Here is a 19,649-nt window from a genome sequence, read left to right on the forward strand (position 1 = left end):
CACTTCATCCTCTCCTGCTGTTGGTGTCACTTTCTGTCTTTCTAGGAAAGAGGATTTCTGTTGGTGTCTGTGACTTCTTTCTTGCCTTCATTCACATGGTCCATTCATGGGATATGAAGCGTGGTTCCGGGTCTGTGTTCGGAGATCTAGGCTGCCTCTTTCCATCCTTCTACCTACTGCCTAGAAAGTGCTTTACAAGTCAATCGCCTAGCACTCATCAGGATGCTCTGTGCCTCCTGGAGAGGGAGTTCAATGAGAAGATATTGTCATTCCTTTCCTCAGAGCACAGCTAAACGTTAGCAAATCTTTAATAAATATTTTAACGCACTTCCCTAAGAATTGTAGTTTGGTCCCTGCGCAGTCCTCCACATTAAAGCTATTTTTAATATACAAACATTCCCAAATATAAACCTAGATCCAACACATTCTTTTCTGTGGAAATAATTGATTTTATAAGGATAGTCCCCACATAAGAAAATCAATTCACACCACTAGTTAGTCCCTCACTGTAGAAGTATTTATTTTTCTAAAACCCATTCTGAGGAGTAAATGTCTTCAAAGTTCATTCCGGTTCTTTCATAGAAGCAGGTCCCCCTCACCAAAATAAATCTCTCCAAAGACTCAATGTGCTTCTCGCTTTGAAGGTAATTACTTTTACCAAAGCATTTCCGTACCATGACTGGGAGGAAACTTGTCGCCTAGTCTGCAGGGCTTACTCTCAGCAGCCTGTCACCATTTTTGGTGTGATCTGAAAACTGTAACCTTCATAGAATGAGAGGAACAGAAGACTGCCTCCAGAGACCAATTTGCCCTGCTGACCTGGAAGAATAGTCCAGATTGTGTGTGTCCCAATCCCTTGACCTACAAGAGTCTCACTTTATAGCCTCATCATCAAATAATGTTCATATCCCATCAGATGTCTGATCAACCAGGGACTCCAATCTAAAACGTCTTTGAGCAGCAGTTTGGTCCAGGGATGAGAAGCAACAATATTTTTGAGGACAGAATTCCTCCTCTCCTTGTTTGTTTTATATCCATAATGTGTGTTTTTTGTTCCAGAATTTCAGGATCAAGAATTCCTTACATGCCAGTTTTCACCACTGGAACAATTTTGCAATGTTTGAACTTTCAGTGATGTTACTCATGGCTGTTTCTCTTCCCCTCCAGGGTAACGACATCATTGCAGCAGCAAAACGAATGGCACTGCTGATGGCAGAGATGTCGCGCCTGGTCAGGGGGGTGAGTGGGAACAAACGTGCCCTGATCCAGTGTGCTAAGGACATCGCTAAGGCTTCGGATGAGGTTACACGTCTTGCCAAGGAGGTTGCTAAGCAGTGCACAGACAAGCGAATCCGGACCAATCTCCTCCAGGTGCGGTGCTGGAAATTTAGAGTTGGCATTGTCATGCAGGAGAGAAGGGAATGCATGGGGTTGGGGGAGAAGGTTGTCTCTAATTCATCTGCCAGTAACTCCTCAGCACTCTTGTTTTTTAATAATTGTATTTTTTATTGTAATTTTATTACTGTATCCAAATAGAACATTGCCTTTTTAGTTTTTGACAGTTAATAGGAATGTGTGTGTGGATGTCTGTGTGTGGGTGTGTGTATATATATATATATGTATGTATATATATATATATATATATATATATATATATCCACACACATATTCACTGAAGGAAACAAAACTTAAAGTAACTTTAGAGTTAGGTGAATGTGTTAGTGACAACATTAACGTATTGAACTTAAAAAAAAACCACAGTAATTCATCAGTTATAGTTACCAGAGCTGACTAGAACTTGCGTCATCGCCATGCACTGATTATGACCTCATATGCTACAGCACTCCTGACAGGTTCTGTGGCATCATTTATGACATCACTCATGACCTCCCAAATGCTAGCAGCGTGAGCCAGCATGGCTCCCCCGAAAGGAGCAAGCACTAATGCAGCTCCCCTCAGGTAGTTGCAATATTTTGAAGCAGGCAGGAAAACAGATCAAAAGTCTCCTGCTAGCAGGCTGGAGCATTTTCAAAGCTCCCACCCACTGTGAGCAGACTTTGCTTCCACCAAGCAAGAAAGAACATAGCGGTTTCCCTGCCCGCACTGGTGCGGGCAGGAAAATCTATGTCGTGGAGTTGGGCTCCCCGGAACATAGCTTGTAAGCCACCCCGGGCCTTTAATGGCGCAGGGAGGGAGCAGCGCAGCCCCTCTCCCCATATAAACTAATTTCTTGAGGCTTTGGGGGGGTAAAGCGCACTTTCACGTTTTGGGGCGACTTCAGAGGGATAAAAGATTGAGTGGACCCGCACCTGTGGCTGTGAAAAACTGGAAAATCTCTTTTTAAATCCTATGAGATCAGTACTCCATTGAGCCACCAGGTCAGACTGTAAACAGAGGGAGGCCACTGAAATGTATTTTCTCCAAGGCATGCCACGTGGGCCTGACTTACCTGCTTTCAAGTACACTGCCATGCCAGAAAGTCTCCACATTTCTATTATTGTTATTAATAATATTACTATTATAATTGCTTTATTTTTCTCATTGTTGGTATTACCATCCTTTAGCACAAACCTAATGTTATTTATGTTGTTAAACGACAGGTGCTGTTGTCCGATTCTTTGACACTCATGTTACCAGCCTTACAAGGAGTAAAGCCTGAGTCAGACCTGCTGAATGTTAATGGGCTGGTGCCCTGGCCACTGAGCTGTCTTACTGTCCTCTTACAGGCCGGAAGACTGCCATCTTCTAAAACACCCATCTGAGGAGAATCTCACACTGTGCATCCTACAATAGTATAAGGCAGCTGTACAATATAAAATGCTGCATTTTGATCGGCTCCTAGAATGCCAATATCCATCAATGATATTCCTAGCCCGAGGCTTACACAGATCTCTTTTCAGTCACCACCCACATGTCAGTACACCTTATTTTCAAAACAGCAGCCTACTCAAATCATATTTTTTGCCTAGCTTTATATTGCTCGAACTTGGCCCTAGGGCATTAGAGTGCTTTACAAGAGAACTATTTTACATTACACACTTTTCTCTAGGCATTTGGAGATTATGCGATTTGCATAGAATCACAGGATGTTGAGCTGACGCCGAAAATGGAACCTGGTTCCCCAGGTCCAAAGTCAGCAGTTCTGGCTGTTAGGCCACACCGCCTCCCTCTACTAAAAGACTAAAGTGCTGTCCTAGCCCCAGAATGTGGAAACGCGTGGACATATGCTCTGGGCAAGCCAAGTCTCATCTTTGGGACCTTATAAGTGTTTAGTTACCCAGCACAATATCCTAGGTGCAACAATATCAACTGTTGCATGGCTAAACACTTATAAGGTCCCAAAGGCGAGACCTATTGGCTATGCCAATGCTTGTTTTCTCAGCCCCCACTTGACGAATCACCCAGAAACTTTCCATGCACAAACTAGTCAAAAAGTAGCACCTTTTTGGAAAGTCTCGTAGAGATTCTTCAAATGGTGCCAAAGTCATTAGCAACTGACAAAACACATTTCCAGTGGAACTACCTACTAGCAACCACCACTAGGAGATATATATATATATATATCAAAGGCTTCTGTGAAGCCGAAACGCGTCTCTTTAGCTGCTGGGTAGGAGGAGACCCGTAACAATAAAGAAGCCCTATTCCAACATCCTTGAGTGCGTGCCTTCTTAGTTGCTGGAGCAGGATGGTATATATATATTTCCTGACTTCTTGCATGCTAGCGCAACAAACTGCCTACATCAAGAGAATGCTGCTCAGATTTCTTTTATTTTAAAGTTCTATTCGTGCCCCCTTTGACCCATTTCGGCTGCCACGCAGCCTTGTTCACAAACAAAGGCACCATGTTTTGTTTCTACATTTAAAGGCATATCACTTCCTTATTCATGAAAAGTGACAACAGATTCTACCCGTTCTTTTTTTAATATTTAATACCGCTGTACATCTATTTCCGTCTTACATTTTAAATATAAAATATATATTAAAATATACTAAGACTTAATTTAACAATAAATATTTCACAGTGTATAATTCAAAGTTTAAAAAATGTTGAACTTAAACTCTATATTCGATATACAAATTTTGCACACTATTGCCTAAATTGATATAATGTCAGAATTGTAATTCAGCCCAAGTGGGCAATTTGTAAAAACATATGTTCTAATTTCATGGCTTCCATTTCATATATTGTACACCACTTCATTGATAAATAAATTTCATTGCAATAAAAATTAAATTTTCTTTTGTTAATAGTCAACTATTCAGTTACACAAAATGCACTGTAATCATCATCTGTTGTTTGAGCTCAAATGGGCATATTCTAGATCTCTTTTTGATATCTCATGGTTATACAATATTGGAAACCAGAACTTGCAATGTTCTCCCTATAGACAATACTACTTCTACAAGATGTGCTTTTACTATCTCAGCGGGTACTTCATTTTAAATGTCGCCTATCTTTTCTTTTCCCAGAGTGAAGCTTACCAAAGTGTAGCATGCTATTAAAATATATAAAAATAAATCTACAGGTACCTCATAACTCACAAAACCCAATGTGAGTTAATACAAGTCTACACATGTGTATGGAGGTCTTCACAATTTAAGCCCTGCATTGTCTTTAATTTAATAATTTATCTAGCCTTCAATTGTTTAAGGCTTCTATCTCTGTCTCCTCCTCCGATGCTCTTTGGTATAGCATCAATCACAAAATATTGCAACTCTTCAGTGTTACTACCATCAAGTAACGTGCAACTGGGTATGTCTTGACTTTATGGTTATTGCCCTTATGTGTTGCAAAATTCTTTTATGTACTTCCCACATACATTAGCCTACACGTGCAACTTAACCTATAAATTGCATGATCTGTTTTGCTATTAAATAGACATTTTATTGTCTTCATCTGTTTTGTTAAGGGTGGTTCATACGGCTTCATATTTCTCCCAAACTTACAGACTTTGCACCTACTACTTTTTTTTTTAAACCCTTTTAGGTTCACCAGCCATGTATCACTTTGTCTGCTGCATTCTGGACTGTTCTTAGTTAAAGAGTCCCTCATTGATTTTGCCTTTCTAAAAGTTACGCCTGGCCTCAGAGGTGCTTCTTTACCTATTACTGGGTCATTTTTTATGAGGTGGCAATAATTTTGTGAAATCTTCTTGTTTGTTAGAAGCAGTGATACATCTGATGTCCCGATTTTCTTAGATTCTTTTTTCTTCTCTCAAAGACTGTTCTCTAGATTTTACCTTTACTTTTCGCTTTGTTTCTTCAATGTTACTTAAGCATATCCTCTTTCCTGAAACCTGGAAGTCATTTCTCTCAACAACATTTCCTCCTCCTGCTCATCAGTACAATTCCTTCTTACTCTTAAACTTTCACCATATGGTATACTTTTCACGAGATTTTGTGGGTGGAAGCTAATAGCATGCAGAAGGGTATTACCCGATGTAGGTTTCCTAAATAGTTTAGTCTGTAGCTTGCCATTCTCAACATACACTGTTAAATCAAGGAAATTTACCTTCACGTCACTCACTGTACTAGTAAAATACGGATTCAATTTGTTGCCATTTATCTTTTTCACAAATTGCTTAGCACTCTCAATTGTTCCCCTCCAAATCACAAACATGTAATCTATAAAATGACAACATAAAATCAGTCGGACCATTTCTGCTGAAATTCCACCTGGAGCACCTGCTCCTCCCACTTGCCCATTTGCAAATTACCAAAACTGGGGGTGAAGCAGGTGACCATAGCAGTCCTTCTGACCTGATGAAACCACTCCTTGTTGACTAAAAAATAGTTCTCAAGGCATTTCTTAATCATGGTAAGATTCATTCTGGTATGTTTCCATGGACTTAAGGGCCTAGACCCCATAAAATACTCCACTGCTTTTAAAGCATCCCCATATTGGATGCTAGTGTATAGCGTTGTCACGTCTATGGTCATAAGAACATTACCTTCTTCCCATTAGATGTCAAAACTTTGTCCAAAAATCTCCTGTATCTTTTAAGTAAGAGGGTAAATTAATCACTCTAAATCTCTCAAGAAATTGTCTACATATTTGGAGGTATTTTCAATGCTCTCCCTAACCTGAAATTTTGGGGCGCCCAGGAGGATTAGTTCTATCCTTATGCACTTTGGGAATTAAATAAAACACTAGGATTTCTGGTTTATCTATACACAGAAATTGTTTCTGCAGGCATTATTTCAGATTGTTACTTGTCCTTCAACTGTGTTCCACACTTTAAAAAATTTTGGATTATCAAATTTAAGCTAGGGATTCTGTCTTTAGCTTCCTTTGTTTGTAATTGGAACAAAAGTGATTATTTCACTAATTCATGCCCCATTGGCTGCTGTGCTGTAGAGAACGAAGAGCACTTACTTTTTTTTTGTACAGCTATGTGAAGCAACGTGCCCGGTGGATTGCTCTCCTCTGCCGTCTTCTTGAGCTAAAAGATCGGCACAATGCTTTGAGAATATGTAAGACAGATGATAGGAGTTGCACTATCTGCAGTCAATTTGGCACATTAAATCCAGGAAAGCTGCTAGATAGAGCCCTCAGGGTTCTAATGCACTGTGCACTTTAGTTATCATGGAACTAGAACTGTGTTGCAGCTGCTAGTCATTCTCTCTAGCATTTCTCTGGAGAGCATAGCGGACACTTTTCGAGGTCCTTTTCTAGGACTTCTCATGAGATTTTTGTTGATCTGGTAATCTGCTTAGCACTGAAGTTACACACTTTTTTCATTTTTAAGTGCCCGTCCTATTGAATATACAAGCGTTACATGCTGCACTGATTTGGGTAGTTCTCCATTTTGAATTTTGAGCTGTATGTTTTTTAATCTATTTTTTATAGTGTACTTTTATGGTTCTGTGAACAGAAATGAAGTTGATTATAGATTTATATATTTATAAAGATAAAGACACATACATCTTCACACATACAAGTATATGTAACACGCATATAGATATATTGTTAATGTTAGTAATCTTTTAACATAACAAGATAAAACTAACTGACTTGAAAATAAAATCCGGCAAAGTACAAGGCTGAAAACTTACCTGCAGTGTAAAATCTCCCGACGTAACTGATACAAAGATGAAGACTCCAGAGGTAAGAGTAGAATCCTTTATTCCTGACTCCTCTCTCCACCAGATTTCCTCCAGTCCCTCACTCAACATTCTAAGGTCCCCTCCAGGGACAGGAACAAACCAATACCAAGGGGGGTGATAAGGTGGAACATACCAAGTATAATTGTAACAGTAACTCCTGAGATGTAATGACTCAAGATATAGAGCATGTGAAGTAAAGGTAACTAACTGGGGTAGACCATCACAGGATCAAACTTTATATGCAGGAAGAGCAAGGTGACTTCCTTATTGAAACGCTTTTGAAAATAGAACTGGCTGTGCATTTCCTGCTGATGTTTAAATGTATGCTAACATGCTCCCCTAAAGAAATCCAATAAACCTGTCATGGCAAAAGTGGACACACCCAGGGTGGATAAAACAAAGCCACTCTGCAAGATCTCATCTTCATTTGCAAGCAAGTTCCACCTGATTGTCTTGTCATCAACGGTGCACAAAAAATGGCATTTATTTAGGCAACGGTGGGTACTTTTACACCTAATAAGGAGAGTCAGAAGATTGATGCTGCTGGTAGGTGGGTATTTGTGGAGGCTGCCGTACATTGGGGAATAACTAATTCAGTTTGCCTGATCTCCAGGTATGAATGGCATCAGTGGGACTAAGGTGAGACACAAAAATTGTCCAAGAGGGCAAAATTATCTCCAGCGACATCATCGGATTCACCCACTATCCTGCTGATACTGCCTCTGGGTAGATGCACACCAGCATCTTACTATGTTGTTCTGCTTGGCTCAGAGGGTCCAGTTTCCAGCCTGAGGTGCAGTGACCACAGGCAGACCTTTTTTACTGCCAAAAGTTCTCTTCTTTGCAGGTCAATCAAACAATGAATTTGCTGTATTTCTTCCCTTAACCAAAATCAGTTGCAGAAGGGCTCTACACACTACATTGAGTGTACCAAATCTTGTTTAAAAAACACAAATGGCTCTTTGTAGCCAGCCTCACTTAGATATAGGTTCTGAAGTGGGCCTTCTTGGATCGTCAAATGCATACAGGTTTGCTATGCCAAAGCCAAACGCACACTTGAGTCTGTGCCTATTAAATATTCACCTCTTAAGAAAGAGCCACAATGGCATTCCGAAGAAGCATCCTACTCACAGACACCTGTTAGCTGCTACATGGTCTACGAGCCACACATTCACTAAGCATTACTCTGGATATTCATGACTGACAGAAAGCTCAAGTCAGACAAACGGTTCTTAAGTTTGACCAAAATGTCTTCTGTTTAGCTTTTAAGCCTCTGCTCAGAGAGCTGGGTACTGCAGATGCGCAACAAGTAATCAACAGCAGCACATGCTACGTACGGAAAACGTTTTTTACCTGTAAGAAGCGATGTGCAGCTTTTAGTGCAGTAGACTCACATGTGCCCTTCTACCTTCCCAGATTCAAGCTCACAGTACAACATTTAACAATCACTACGTTTTTATATACATATTTATCTGGCAGCAAATTCAGACTTACAGAATTCTATATTGTATGCAGGGCTTACTTGACCCCAGCTAAAATTAACCGTTAATTTCATAGAGTAGATGCTGCATGCCCGCCCTGTGGTAGGGTTGATGCCAACATCCTTCACATGTTATGTGCGTGTCCTTCCTTACAACACTGCTGGTGCGAGTGACCCACCATCTGCCTATATCCGTGGGGAGGCATGTCTTGTACACTTTGAACGTCTGCCTGATGGGGATCCATCCGAGAGATAAAAAGTGTAGAGCCACCACATGCTTCTTAGATCTGGGGCTCCTGGTGGCGAAACACCTCATTTCCCACTGATGGAAATCCCCTGAACCTCCAACACTGGAGACCTTGTCATACTCCATCATGCTGGCACGAGTGGAGGGCATGGCCCTACACAGAGAACACAACTGGGGCCTTCGTAAATACCCTTTTTCAATAAACTGTGACACTATATCTACAGATCTCCAATCTTCCCTGCAACAAGGTACTGTGGACTATGGAGAAGTTGTCACATCCAATGTGCTTACAGATGGGTCCCCGCACACCACTTAAAACTAGATGCTTATTGTTGTTGATGGGTAATACAACACTGTGCTGGATGACACTTAAACACAACGCTTATTAATGGTCTGGGACTGGGATTGTTTGTACTTCCTGAATCCTTACCCCTCTTTCATTCCACTTCCCCCCCCCCCCGCTTTTTTTCCACCTCTCCTCCACCCTGTTATTCATTTTTATTCACATAAAAATCAGAAACATCTGTTTGTATTGACATTACAAATTAGGAACATGCGCATATTAGATGGCTATTATCAGCTAACCACGTTTATGATGTTTTACATGACACTGCGATTCACATTACCTGTATAGCTGTTGACAAAAGACTGTAAACCATGTTGTTTGCATCCATGTACAAATTGTGTGTTAAAAACCCAATATACAGATTAAACAAAAAAAAAACATATTTCTCTGGCAATACACACAGACTGTCTCTTTGTACACTAACCTACTTACACTTAGCAGTAGGAGAATAACAGTCTACGGTGGTGTCTGTGACAGCACACAAACCTAAGTGTAGTCAAGATAAGCCATGTCAAGGTGGCTAGGAGGTTACCAGGCTAATGCTGCCCCTATCCTCCCAAATATGAAGTCCGTAGTTACCTCAAAACAGAAGTCACCTGTCCCGTTCAGTACTTTAATACTTAAGAAAAAATATATACTTGACCCTCATCACAGTATGGCGGAGTGGTTTTCTGGGGCGGGCACGGAGGTGGGTGGTTGAGGGTTTTAAGAGGTGCACATCCACGCCTGGTAAAACTGTAGCTCAAAGAGGCAGAGATGGAGCCATGTCCCTGCCCCCCCTTTTCTAGCCCCATGGGGTGAGCAGACAGTGCTACTACTGAGCAGCCCTCACCCCGCCCTACCTACCACCTTACCCCCAGACCTGCACTACATTTGGATGAATGGTTCCTTCCATTAGACAATTAAATCTCTAGAAGCAACCTTGTTTAGCTGACAAAGCTTGTACTAAGAGGAGAAAGGGGTTACAGAGGGGATAGAGTCAAAATTTCAGATTCTTCCTTTCCGCGCTTACAACGTGGATCCGATCCTGCAGTTCCTCAGGACATGTTTTTGCCCTACCTTGACTCTTTCGTTGACCGGAACTGTGTGTCTTTCGTATGTCCTCGGGATTCAAACCTCGTGGATCCTGTAGACGACAAATGTCAGCCACGGACCCTCACTCTATTTGTATGTGGTGCTCAGGGTAGCACCATGACTCCAAGGTGTGCAAGTCATGTCCACGACTTCGTCCGAAGGTGCTGAAGGAACGTCTGATGAAGCTACTTTGGGTCTTCACCTTCCCATGGAGTGCCCTTGGGCCCCAAGGTGGTGCACAAGCCTGTGACTGTGTCCACGCTGGCAGGTTCATCCTTGGTATCAGTCTGGTTGCCAAATTCCAAATCCATTTCAACATCGGTGAACAGCTATTCGGGGTTACCACCTGTGGTGTCTGGGCCTGGTCCACCTACTCCGACAACAGCATTGAGGTCTGGCCTGCTGACTTCCATGACTGCGCTGTCGGCGCCGCTCAATGTTCCACTTCTTTTCCACTCCGACATGTCGCCTCTTCAGAGCTGGATGCGGTGTCGATGGAGATGGTACTTCCCGAAGTCTTCCCTCCTGTTTTATTTGCTGAGGATCATGATGATGGAGATAATGGAGAGGGTTTGGAGATTTACCGTCCCATTTCTGGTATTATTCAAACTCCTATAGAGTCCAGCTGGTTGTTTGACTTAGGAGAAGGTAGTGGCTTGGAATCTCTCCCCAGCCTCGGGCCTCTTGTCACCTCCTGGTTTAGCTACAAAGCTGAGCTCCGCTCTGGTGGAATATGCTCAGGTTAGTTTCTGCCATTTTGGAGTGACATTTCCTACTGTGGAAATGACAGCTGATCCATTTATTGGCATCTTGTATCAACGCTAATCAGGGGTGGAGCCTGCTTTCTTATAGTGAGGCTCTTTTTGATGTTCTGTTGGGGGCTTGGGGTAAGTCCGAAACAGGGACCCCTGTGGATCGCTCGGATTCTCACAGAAATTAGCCCGCCTCAGGAGATCCTACATGTCTCCTTAGACATCCAACTCATAGTTTTGTGGTTCAGGCTTCCTTTGCCACCCAAAATATTGATACGTTCCCTGCTGTACCCCCAGAAAGAGAAGCCAGGAAATTAAATACCTGTGGCAGGCATATTTTCGCCTTTAATAGTTCTGTACTACGATCTCTCAATACTTCTTATGTCCTTGGCCGCTTCTCCCAAGCATTATGGAACTCGTTGGAGCACCTGCTGCCCTCCCTTCCGGAAGAGACTTGAAACTATCTGTTCGAGGCATATTGGCTGCATATGACACTAGTACATAGATCGCCATCTGGTGGTGGGCCCGGATGATTACACTTTGTTGTTGTCCTGGAAGAGTATTTGTATGGTAGATGATTCCTCCTCTGGAGTATAGGGCGCATGGGCATCGACTCCATCTTCAGACTGTTTTTTTCCGCCATCGGGCTCGGATGTGTATGTCGCTCCCGCTCGGTTTCGTTACCGATCTCATTTCGACGCGCATTCCTTGATTCTTACAGTCTGTATTGTATTCGATCGGACTTCCTTATACACGCGTCTCGAACAACCTTCACTTCTCGATTCCGGTGATCGTTCGAGGGCCGTCGGGCCCAACTGTGCCATTGGGCCTTCAGCTCATGGAAAGAACACCATTCAAGAAGTGCCCTCAGTGTGGACACAAATTCCCCCACACTGATCTACATGAGTTGTGCAATCTGTGCTTGTCCCCAGAGCACAAAAGCCGAGATTGCCAGGCCTGTGCTTCGTTCCGGTCGAAAAAGACAATCAGAGACCGTTGAGATCGGAGAGTCATGGCACAATCGTCTTCATCGGCACCAGACAACCTAGTCGAGAAGACTCCAGTCCAACCGGAGTCCAAAGAAGAACAGCAGGAAGACGTCATCTTTTCCGAAGCAGAGGAGCCAGCTTCCGGAGCCGACGAGCAGGCAGAAGATGATGATGATCCCCTTCCAGCTGGTCAGCGGGTCGTAAGTACAGACATCGACACTCTTGATACCCCCACACTGGTTGAGGCTTCGGTTCTACCTCCGGGCCCAGGTGCACACCGATCCCAAACTTCTGATGCCCCGTCTTCGGGCCCGGCAACGAAGACTTCCAAAAAGCCTCTAGGCGACTCGGGCTCGAGTTAGCCTCCAGTCAGTCCTGATAAACAGAAGGTTCTCAAACCGAAAGTGAGACCTATACAAACACAGGCACCGAAGAAAACTTCGGCACCTAAAACTGTTGAACCAAAGCCAACTCCGGCATCGAAGCAAACTTCGGCACCTAAAACTGTCGACCCGAAACACACTTCGGAACCAACGACTCCGATCCGAAGAAAAAACTCGAGCCGAAAAAAGCTTCCGACCACAAGTCTTCGGAACCGAAACCACAATCTACTCCTAAGACTGTACTAAACATTGCTAAACCCAGCAAACAGCTCGATTCCCAAACATGACAAGCCGGTTCCGAGAAAGGATTCTCCCATAGAAGAGCTTTTCCGTCCAGATCCAAAGCAAAAGACTCTTCTTATTCACCCGAAGACTGGACATATCATCACTACACCTGCTAAGAGGAAACTGGAACCTCCTTCCACAGTCCCTCTCAAAAAACATGCTCAAACTTATCCCATAAGAGTACCTTCACCACTTCCAGAAGTGCCAGACCCTTACATTTCCCCCACACACTCACCACTCATCCCACACAGCACTGCACCAGCAGATAATGATGAGGATGATATTTCTGGGGGGGGCAGAAGATGAGCAGCCCTTAGATGATCCAGATGATATTACTGGCCCATCAGATGATCCTTGGGAAGACTACAATGCACCAGATGCTCCAGATCTACCCCAAGATATTGCATACCCTTCTAGACCATCTCCTCCAGATGACACCATAGGGTTCACACAACTCATTCACAGAGCAGCAGCCTTTCATGGGGTCGATCTCCATACTGATCCAGTGGATGACGACTTTCTTATGGACACATTATTACCCTCTCATAAGACCACAACCATCTTACCAAAGCTTAAAGGGGTTATAAAACACGCACCAAACGTATTTAAAAATCCCGTCAGGGCCAGGGTAATTAATCCCAGGTTGGAGAAACAGTACAAAGCCGCTCCAACTGACCAAGCCTATATCAAGGGCCAACTACCCTAAGACTCTTAAGTGGTCTCCAACGCACGAAAAAGAGTTAACTCTCAGACAACATTGGACGCTCCACCCCTGATAAAGAATCCAAACTCTTAGATCCTTCAGGCAAACGTATGACATCTCAATCAGCCAACGTCTGGAGAATCGCCAACACCCAAGCTCTGTTAGCAAGATATGATAGGGATCACTACGATGAGCTTGAAACCCTTATACAACATCTACCAGACAAATACAAGACCAGGGCTACTGATTTGATACAGGAAGGGAAGGTCATTACTAACACTTCCATCCGTTGCGCTCTAGATGCTACTGACACAGCTTCAAGGGCAATAAATACCAGCATGCCTGGCTGCGTATTTCTGGTTTCAAACCAGAAGTGCAAACCAGTATTCTCAATCAACCCTTTGATACCTCTCTCGAAAAAATGAAAAAGGACACTGACACTGCAAAATCCATGGGTGCTTTACCAAATCAAACTCCCAGAGCGTCCTTTTGTCGCTCCTCATACAGGGGTGCCTCAACAACTTTTCCTACCAATACTGCCTCCTCTTCTTACAAAACTCCCACCCAATCCTCGCCCAATAGAGGTTATTACAGAGGGGGATACAGAGAAAACAATACTAAAGGTAGAAGCAGAGGTAAGAACACTCGTACTGCCTCCGCCCCCAAGCAGTGACTTCCCTTCCCTCCCCTCCCCCCAGACCATTCCACTCCTGTCGGGGGGAGATTACAACAGTTCCTACCTGTCTGGAACTCCATCACAACAGACAGGTGGGTGAGACAAATAATTCAGTCCGGTTATTGCCTGGAGCTCACTTCCACTCCTCCAACAATACCACCCAGACAGCATCACATGTCATATCATAAGAGCATCTCACACTCCTAAAACAGGAGGTTGTCGCTCTACTGCACAAACATGCAATAGAACCAGTTCCACTACACCATCAAACCACAGGGGTTTACTCTCTATATTTCCTTATTCCCAAAAAAGACGCCTCCCTCAAACCTATACTGGACCGGAGACCCCTGAAACTTTACATACAGTCAGACCACTTCCATACGGTCTCATTACAGCAGGTCCTTCCTCTGCTAAAACAAGGCAATTTCCTTGCTACCCTAGATCTCAAGGACGCCTACTTTCACATTCCCATTCACCGAGCTCACGGAAAGTACCTTCGGTTTGTAGTGGACGGTCAGCATTACCAATTCAAAGTCCTCCCCTTCGGAGTCACTACAGCACCCCGAGTCTTCACAAAGTGCCTTGCGGTAGTAGCAGCACACTTGAGAAGGGAAAACATCCATGTCTTCCCATATCTGGACGACTAGTTAATAAAAGCCAAGTCATACCAGCAATGCGTCCAGCACACACACAAGACCATTCAACTCTTACACAAACTCGGTTTCACTATAAACAAAACAAAGTCGCACCTCCAACCATCCCGGTCTCAACAGTATCTAGGTGCCACAATAGACACCTCCAAAGGACTTGCATCCCCCAATCCAATAAGAATACAAAGCATGCAAGCTCTTATACAAAATGTTCAACCGCAACACTCACTACCAGCTCGAGTGTTCATGCAACTAATTGGAATGATGGCATCTTGCATTTTCGTAGTACCGTACGCAAGACTCCAAATGCTCCCCCTGCAAGAGTGCTTAGCAAGCCAGTGGAACCAGGCTCAAGGTAAATTAACAGATCTAATGGTGGTTGACGGCCGGACACATCGCTCTCTGCAGGGGTGGAACACCAAAAACCTTTTCAAAGGACGGCTGTTCCTCGAGCCTGTTCCACAGGTAGTACTAACCAAAGACGCATCCCTCACCGGCTGGGGAGCTCATTTGTCAGAGCACACAGTACAGGGCAGGTAGACACCACAACAGAAGCTACTTCACATAAACCATCTGGAGTTGCTAGCCATTTTTCTAGCTCTAAAATCATTTCAAAATTACCTATCCGGCAAGGCTGTATTAGTCCGCACAGACAATATGACAGCCATGTACTACATTCAAAAACAGGGAGGAACACACTCCTTACAGCTCTCCCGGCTTGCGCAGAGCAGATGGAGGTGGGCCATTCCTCAAAACATCTACCTACTAGCAGAACACCTACCAGGAGTTCAAAATCAGGTTGCGGATCTGTTGAGTCGTCCGAGAATACAGATTCGCGAGTGGGAAATTCATCCGCAAGTTCTTCAACCTTTCTTTCAAGTATGGGGACAGCCACAAATAGATCTGTTCGCCACACACCTAAACTCCAAATGCCCAAGCTTCGCCGCCAGGTATCCACACCCATTGTCCAAAGGCAATGCGATATGGATGAGTTGGTCAGGCAGATCTGCGTATGCTTTTTCGCCTCTTCCACTCATTCCGTTAGTGGTGCACAAGCTGCAGCAACACTCCCTCACACTGATTGTCATTGCAGCAACATGGGCAAGACAACTGTGGTACAACCCACTACTGGAACTCTCAGTGGTACCACATCAAAAACTGCAACTCTCACCACACCTGTTAACACAGAACCATGGAGAGCTCAGCCCTCCACAGGGCTTGGTCGCCCCACTCACTGCTGCCGCTCCTGCCTGCCTTTGCCGCCTCCTGCCTGCAGATTCCTTAGCTCGCTGCCCACTGCTCCTGGGAATTTCCCGCTGCTCCTGGGAATTTCCCGCTGCTTCTTGGAATTTCCCGCCGCTGCCTCCCTGCGGCCCCGCCCCCCTGTGATTCCATTCGCCGCCCCGCTCCCGTCACCCAGCTGCTCCTCCCTCCCGGCTCCTTACTTAAGGGGACCACAGATTGTGACCGCTCAGCCCTCCACAGGGCTTGGTCTCCCCACTCACTGCTGCCGCTCCTGCCTGCCTTTGCCGCCTCCTGCCTGCAGATTCCTTCGCTCGCTGCCCGCTGCTCCTGGGAATTTCCCGCTGCTCCTGGGAATTTTCCGCTGCCCGCTGCTTCTTGGAATTTCCCGCCGCTGCCTCCCTGTGGCCCCAGCCCCCCTGTGATTCCATTCGCCGCCCGCTCCCGCCACCCAGCTGCTCCTCCCTCCCGGCTCCTTACTATGACGCCCCCAGAGCGACCGCGCAGCGGGAGCGCCGATTGAGCGCCGAAGGTGCGCCAAAGGTAAGCCCGTCTGCGCCTGGCCCTAGCCCAGCGCCAGACCCCCTGGTCCTCGCCCTCGCCAGCACACCCTGCACATCTACGATGCCAAAACCCTCCACGCACTCAACGCCGGCCGAAACACCGCCTGCTACCGAGCCACCCCGAGACGCACCCACGGACCCTTCACCTGCCTGACCTGCCGCTTCACCAGCCTCCGACCCAACACCGCAGCTGCTAAACCGAGCCCCAGCAACAAACACCTGATGTGCATCCTGCTCAACACCCGCTCCGTTCATAGGCATGCCGTCGAACTCTGGAACCTCCTCGACTCGACAGCACCAGACATCGCCTTCCTGACGGAAACCTGGAGGAACGCCTCCTCAGCGCCCGACGTTGCCATCGCGGTCCCAGAAGGCTACAAAATCACCAGGAAGGACCGCGTCAACCAGACAGGAGGAGGCATCGCCATCATCCACAAGAACACCATCCGCATCACGACCAACTCCGATGACACCTTCACCTCCGCCGAACACCTCCACTTCAAGATACACACCGACCCCAAGACCACGCTCAGAGGCACCCTCGTCTACAGACCACCGGGACCACGCACACAGTTCAGCGAAGACATCACAGACTTCGTCAGCCCGCACGCCATCAATTCCACCGACTACATCCTCCTGGGGGACCTCAACTTCCACCTGGAGGACAACAAGGACCGCAACACCACAGCTCTGCTGGACAACCTGGCCAACCTCGGACTCAAGCAACGGGTAACCACCCCCACCCACTACGCCGGCCACACGCTTGACCCAGTCTTCTCATCCAGCAAATACGTCCCCTTCAGCCACTCCACCAATCTCCAGTGGACTGACCACAGCTGCGTCCACTTCAGCTTCAGTAAAACGACGACCCACCACCACCCTCAACAAGCCCCCCGCAGGAGCTGGAACAAGATCACCGGCGACCAGCTCACCACCTTCCTCAGCCAGAACCCCCCACCAGCTCAACGGACCCCAACGAAGCCGCCAACAACCTCACACAGTGGATCACCAACTGCGCAGACGCCCTCGCACCACTGAAGAAGAACCCCCCCAGCAGACGCGGCAGCAAGAAAGCCTCCTGGTTCACCGACGAGCTCATCACCTCCAAGAAGAACTGCCGCTCCCTGGAGAACACCTGGCGCACCAACCAGACCACAGACAACATGACGGCCCTCAAACACGCCACCCGCAAACACCACCAACTGATCCGCGCCACAAAGAAGACAGCCTTCAAGGAACGACTGGACAACAACACCCACAACAGCAAGGAACTCTTCAGCATCGTCAAAGAGCTCTCCAACCCCGACATCATCGCACCCCACCTCCGCGACATCATCAACGCCTCCTTCAACACCGCCACCTTCCCGGAGTGCTGGAAACACGCCGAGATCAGTGCCCTGCTGAAGAAACCAACTGCAGACCCCTCCGACCTCAAGAACTACCGCCCCATCTCGCTCCTCCCGTTTCCTGCCAAAGTCATCGAGAAGACCGTCAACAGACAGCTAGCCGCCTTCCTCGAGACCAACGGATCCCTCGACCACTCGCAATCCGGCTTCCGAGCCAACCACAGCACGGAGACCGCCCTAATCGCAGCCACAGACGACATCAGATCCCTAATGGACAATGGGGAAACTGCGGCCCTCATCCTCCTGGACCTCTCCGCAGCGTTCGACACTGTCTGCCACCGCACCCTGGTACAGCGCCTGAACAACACCGGCATCCAGGAGAAGGCCCTGGAGTGGATCACCTCATTCCTCGCCGGAAGAACCCAGAGAGTCCGCCTCCCCCCGTTCCGGTCAGCGGCCACCGAAGTCATCTGCGGCGTTCCACAAGGGTCATCGCTCAGCCCCACCCTCTTCAACGTCTACATGAGCCCCATCGCACGTCAACACAACCTCAAGATCATCACCTACGCCGACGACACCCAGCTGATCCTCTCCCTCACCAGCGACCCGGACGCCGCCAGAGCCAGCCTACACGAAGGGATGAAAGACGTCGCTGAATGGATGAAGAACAGCCACCTGAAACTGAACTCAGACAAGACGGAGGTCCTCATCCTGGGATCATCACCCTCCGCCTGGGACGACTCCTGGTGGCCCCCCCCCGCCCTGGGAGCCACCCCCAAGCCAACGGACCACGCACGCAACCTAGGCTTCATCCTGGACTCCTCCCTCTCGATGACCAGACAAGTCAACGCCGTCTCGTCTTCATGCTTCAACACCCTGCGCATGCTTCGAAAGATCTTCCGGTGGATCCCCACCGAGACCAGGAAGACAGTCACCCAGGCCCTCGTCACCAGTCGGCTGGACTACGGGAACGCCCTCTACGCCGGCACCGCCGCCAAACTCCAGAAGAAACTCCAACGGATCCAGAACGCCTCAGCACGACTCATCCTGGACATCCCCCGACACAGCCACATCTCCGGACACCTGAGAACCTGCACTGGCTCCACGTCAACAAAAGAATCACATTCCGACTCCTCACCCACGCACACAAGGCCCTCCACGACCTGGGCCCCAAGTTCCTCAACAGCCGCCTGACCTTCCACAAGCCCACCCGCCAGCTCCGCTCCGCCAGCCTCGCTCTCGCCACCGTCCCCCGCATCCGCAGAGCCACCGCCGGAGGAAGATCCTTCTCCTACCTGGCAGCCAAGACATGGAACACCCTCCCCATCCACCTCCGGACAACGCAAGACCATCTCGCCTTCAGGAAGCAACTCAAGACCTGGCTGTTCGAGCAGTAGCGTTCCCCCCCCCCCCAACGCCTTGAGACCCTCCGGGTGAGCAGTGCGCTATACAAATGCCTATGATTGATTGATTGATCATGCATCCGGACCCCATGCAGCTCAACCTAGCGATTCGGCTCCTCAGGTCTTAGAATTTGGAAATCTCAAACTCCCACCTGATTGCATGAACGTTCTCAAAGAAGCTAGACGTCCCACCACTACAGCTTGCTAAGCAGCTAAATGGAAAAGATTTGTTATATAATGCACGAATAACAACATCAACCCACTAGATGTTCCCATCCAGAACATCATATGCTACTTGCTGCATCTCCACAAATGCAGTTTAGCATACTCCTCAATCAGGTTACGTCTTGCTGCTATAGCAGCTTACCTTCAAAACAGACAGAATCTCTCATTATTCAATGTT

The 19,649-nt window shown here is 46.8% G+C and overlaps 1 protein-coding gene across 2 annotated transcripts in view; it reads left to right on the plus strand.

Moving 5' to 3' along the window:
• Positions 1–19,649, plus strand: part of VCL (vinculin) — a 319,126-nt gene that overhangs the window by 237,462 nt on the left and 62,015 nt on the right. For both annotated transcript variants that reach the window (XM_085608721.1, XM_085608720.1), the window contains one exon: positions 1,168–1,371. In XM_085608721.1, the coding sequence (XP_085464847.1) occupies positions 1,168–1,371 (204 nt within the window). The remainder of the gene's footprint in view (positions 1–1,167; positions 1,372–19,649) is intronic.

Source organism: Triturus cristatus, chromosome 1_2 (assembly GCF_964204655.1).
Source record: "Triturus cristatus chromosome 1_2, aTriCri1.1, whole genome shotgun sequence".
In the NCBI taxonomy this organism is placed as follows: domain Eukaryota; kingdom Metazoa; phylum Chordata; class Amphibia; order Caudata; family Salamandridae; genus Triturus; species Triturus cristatus.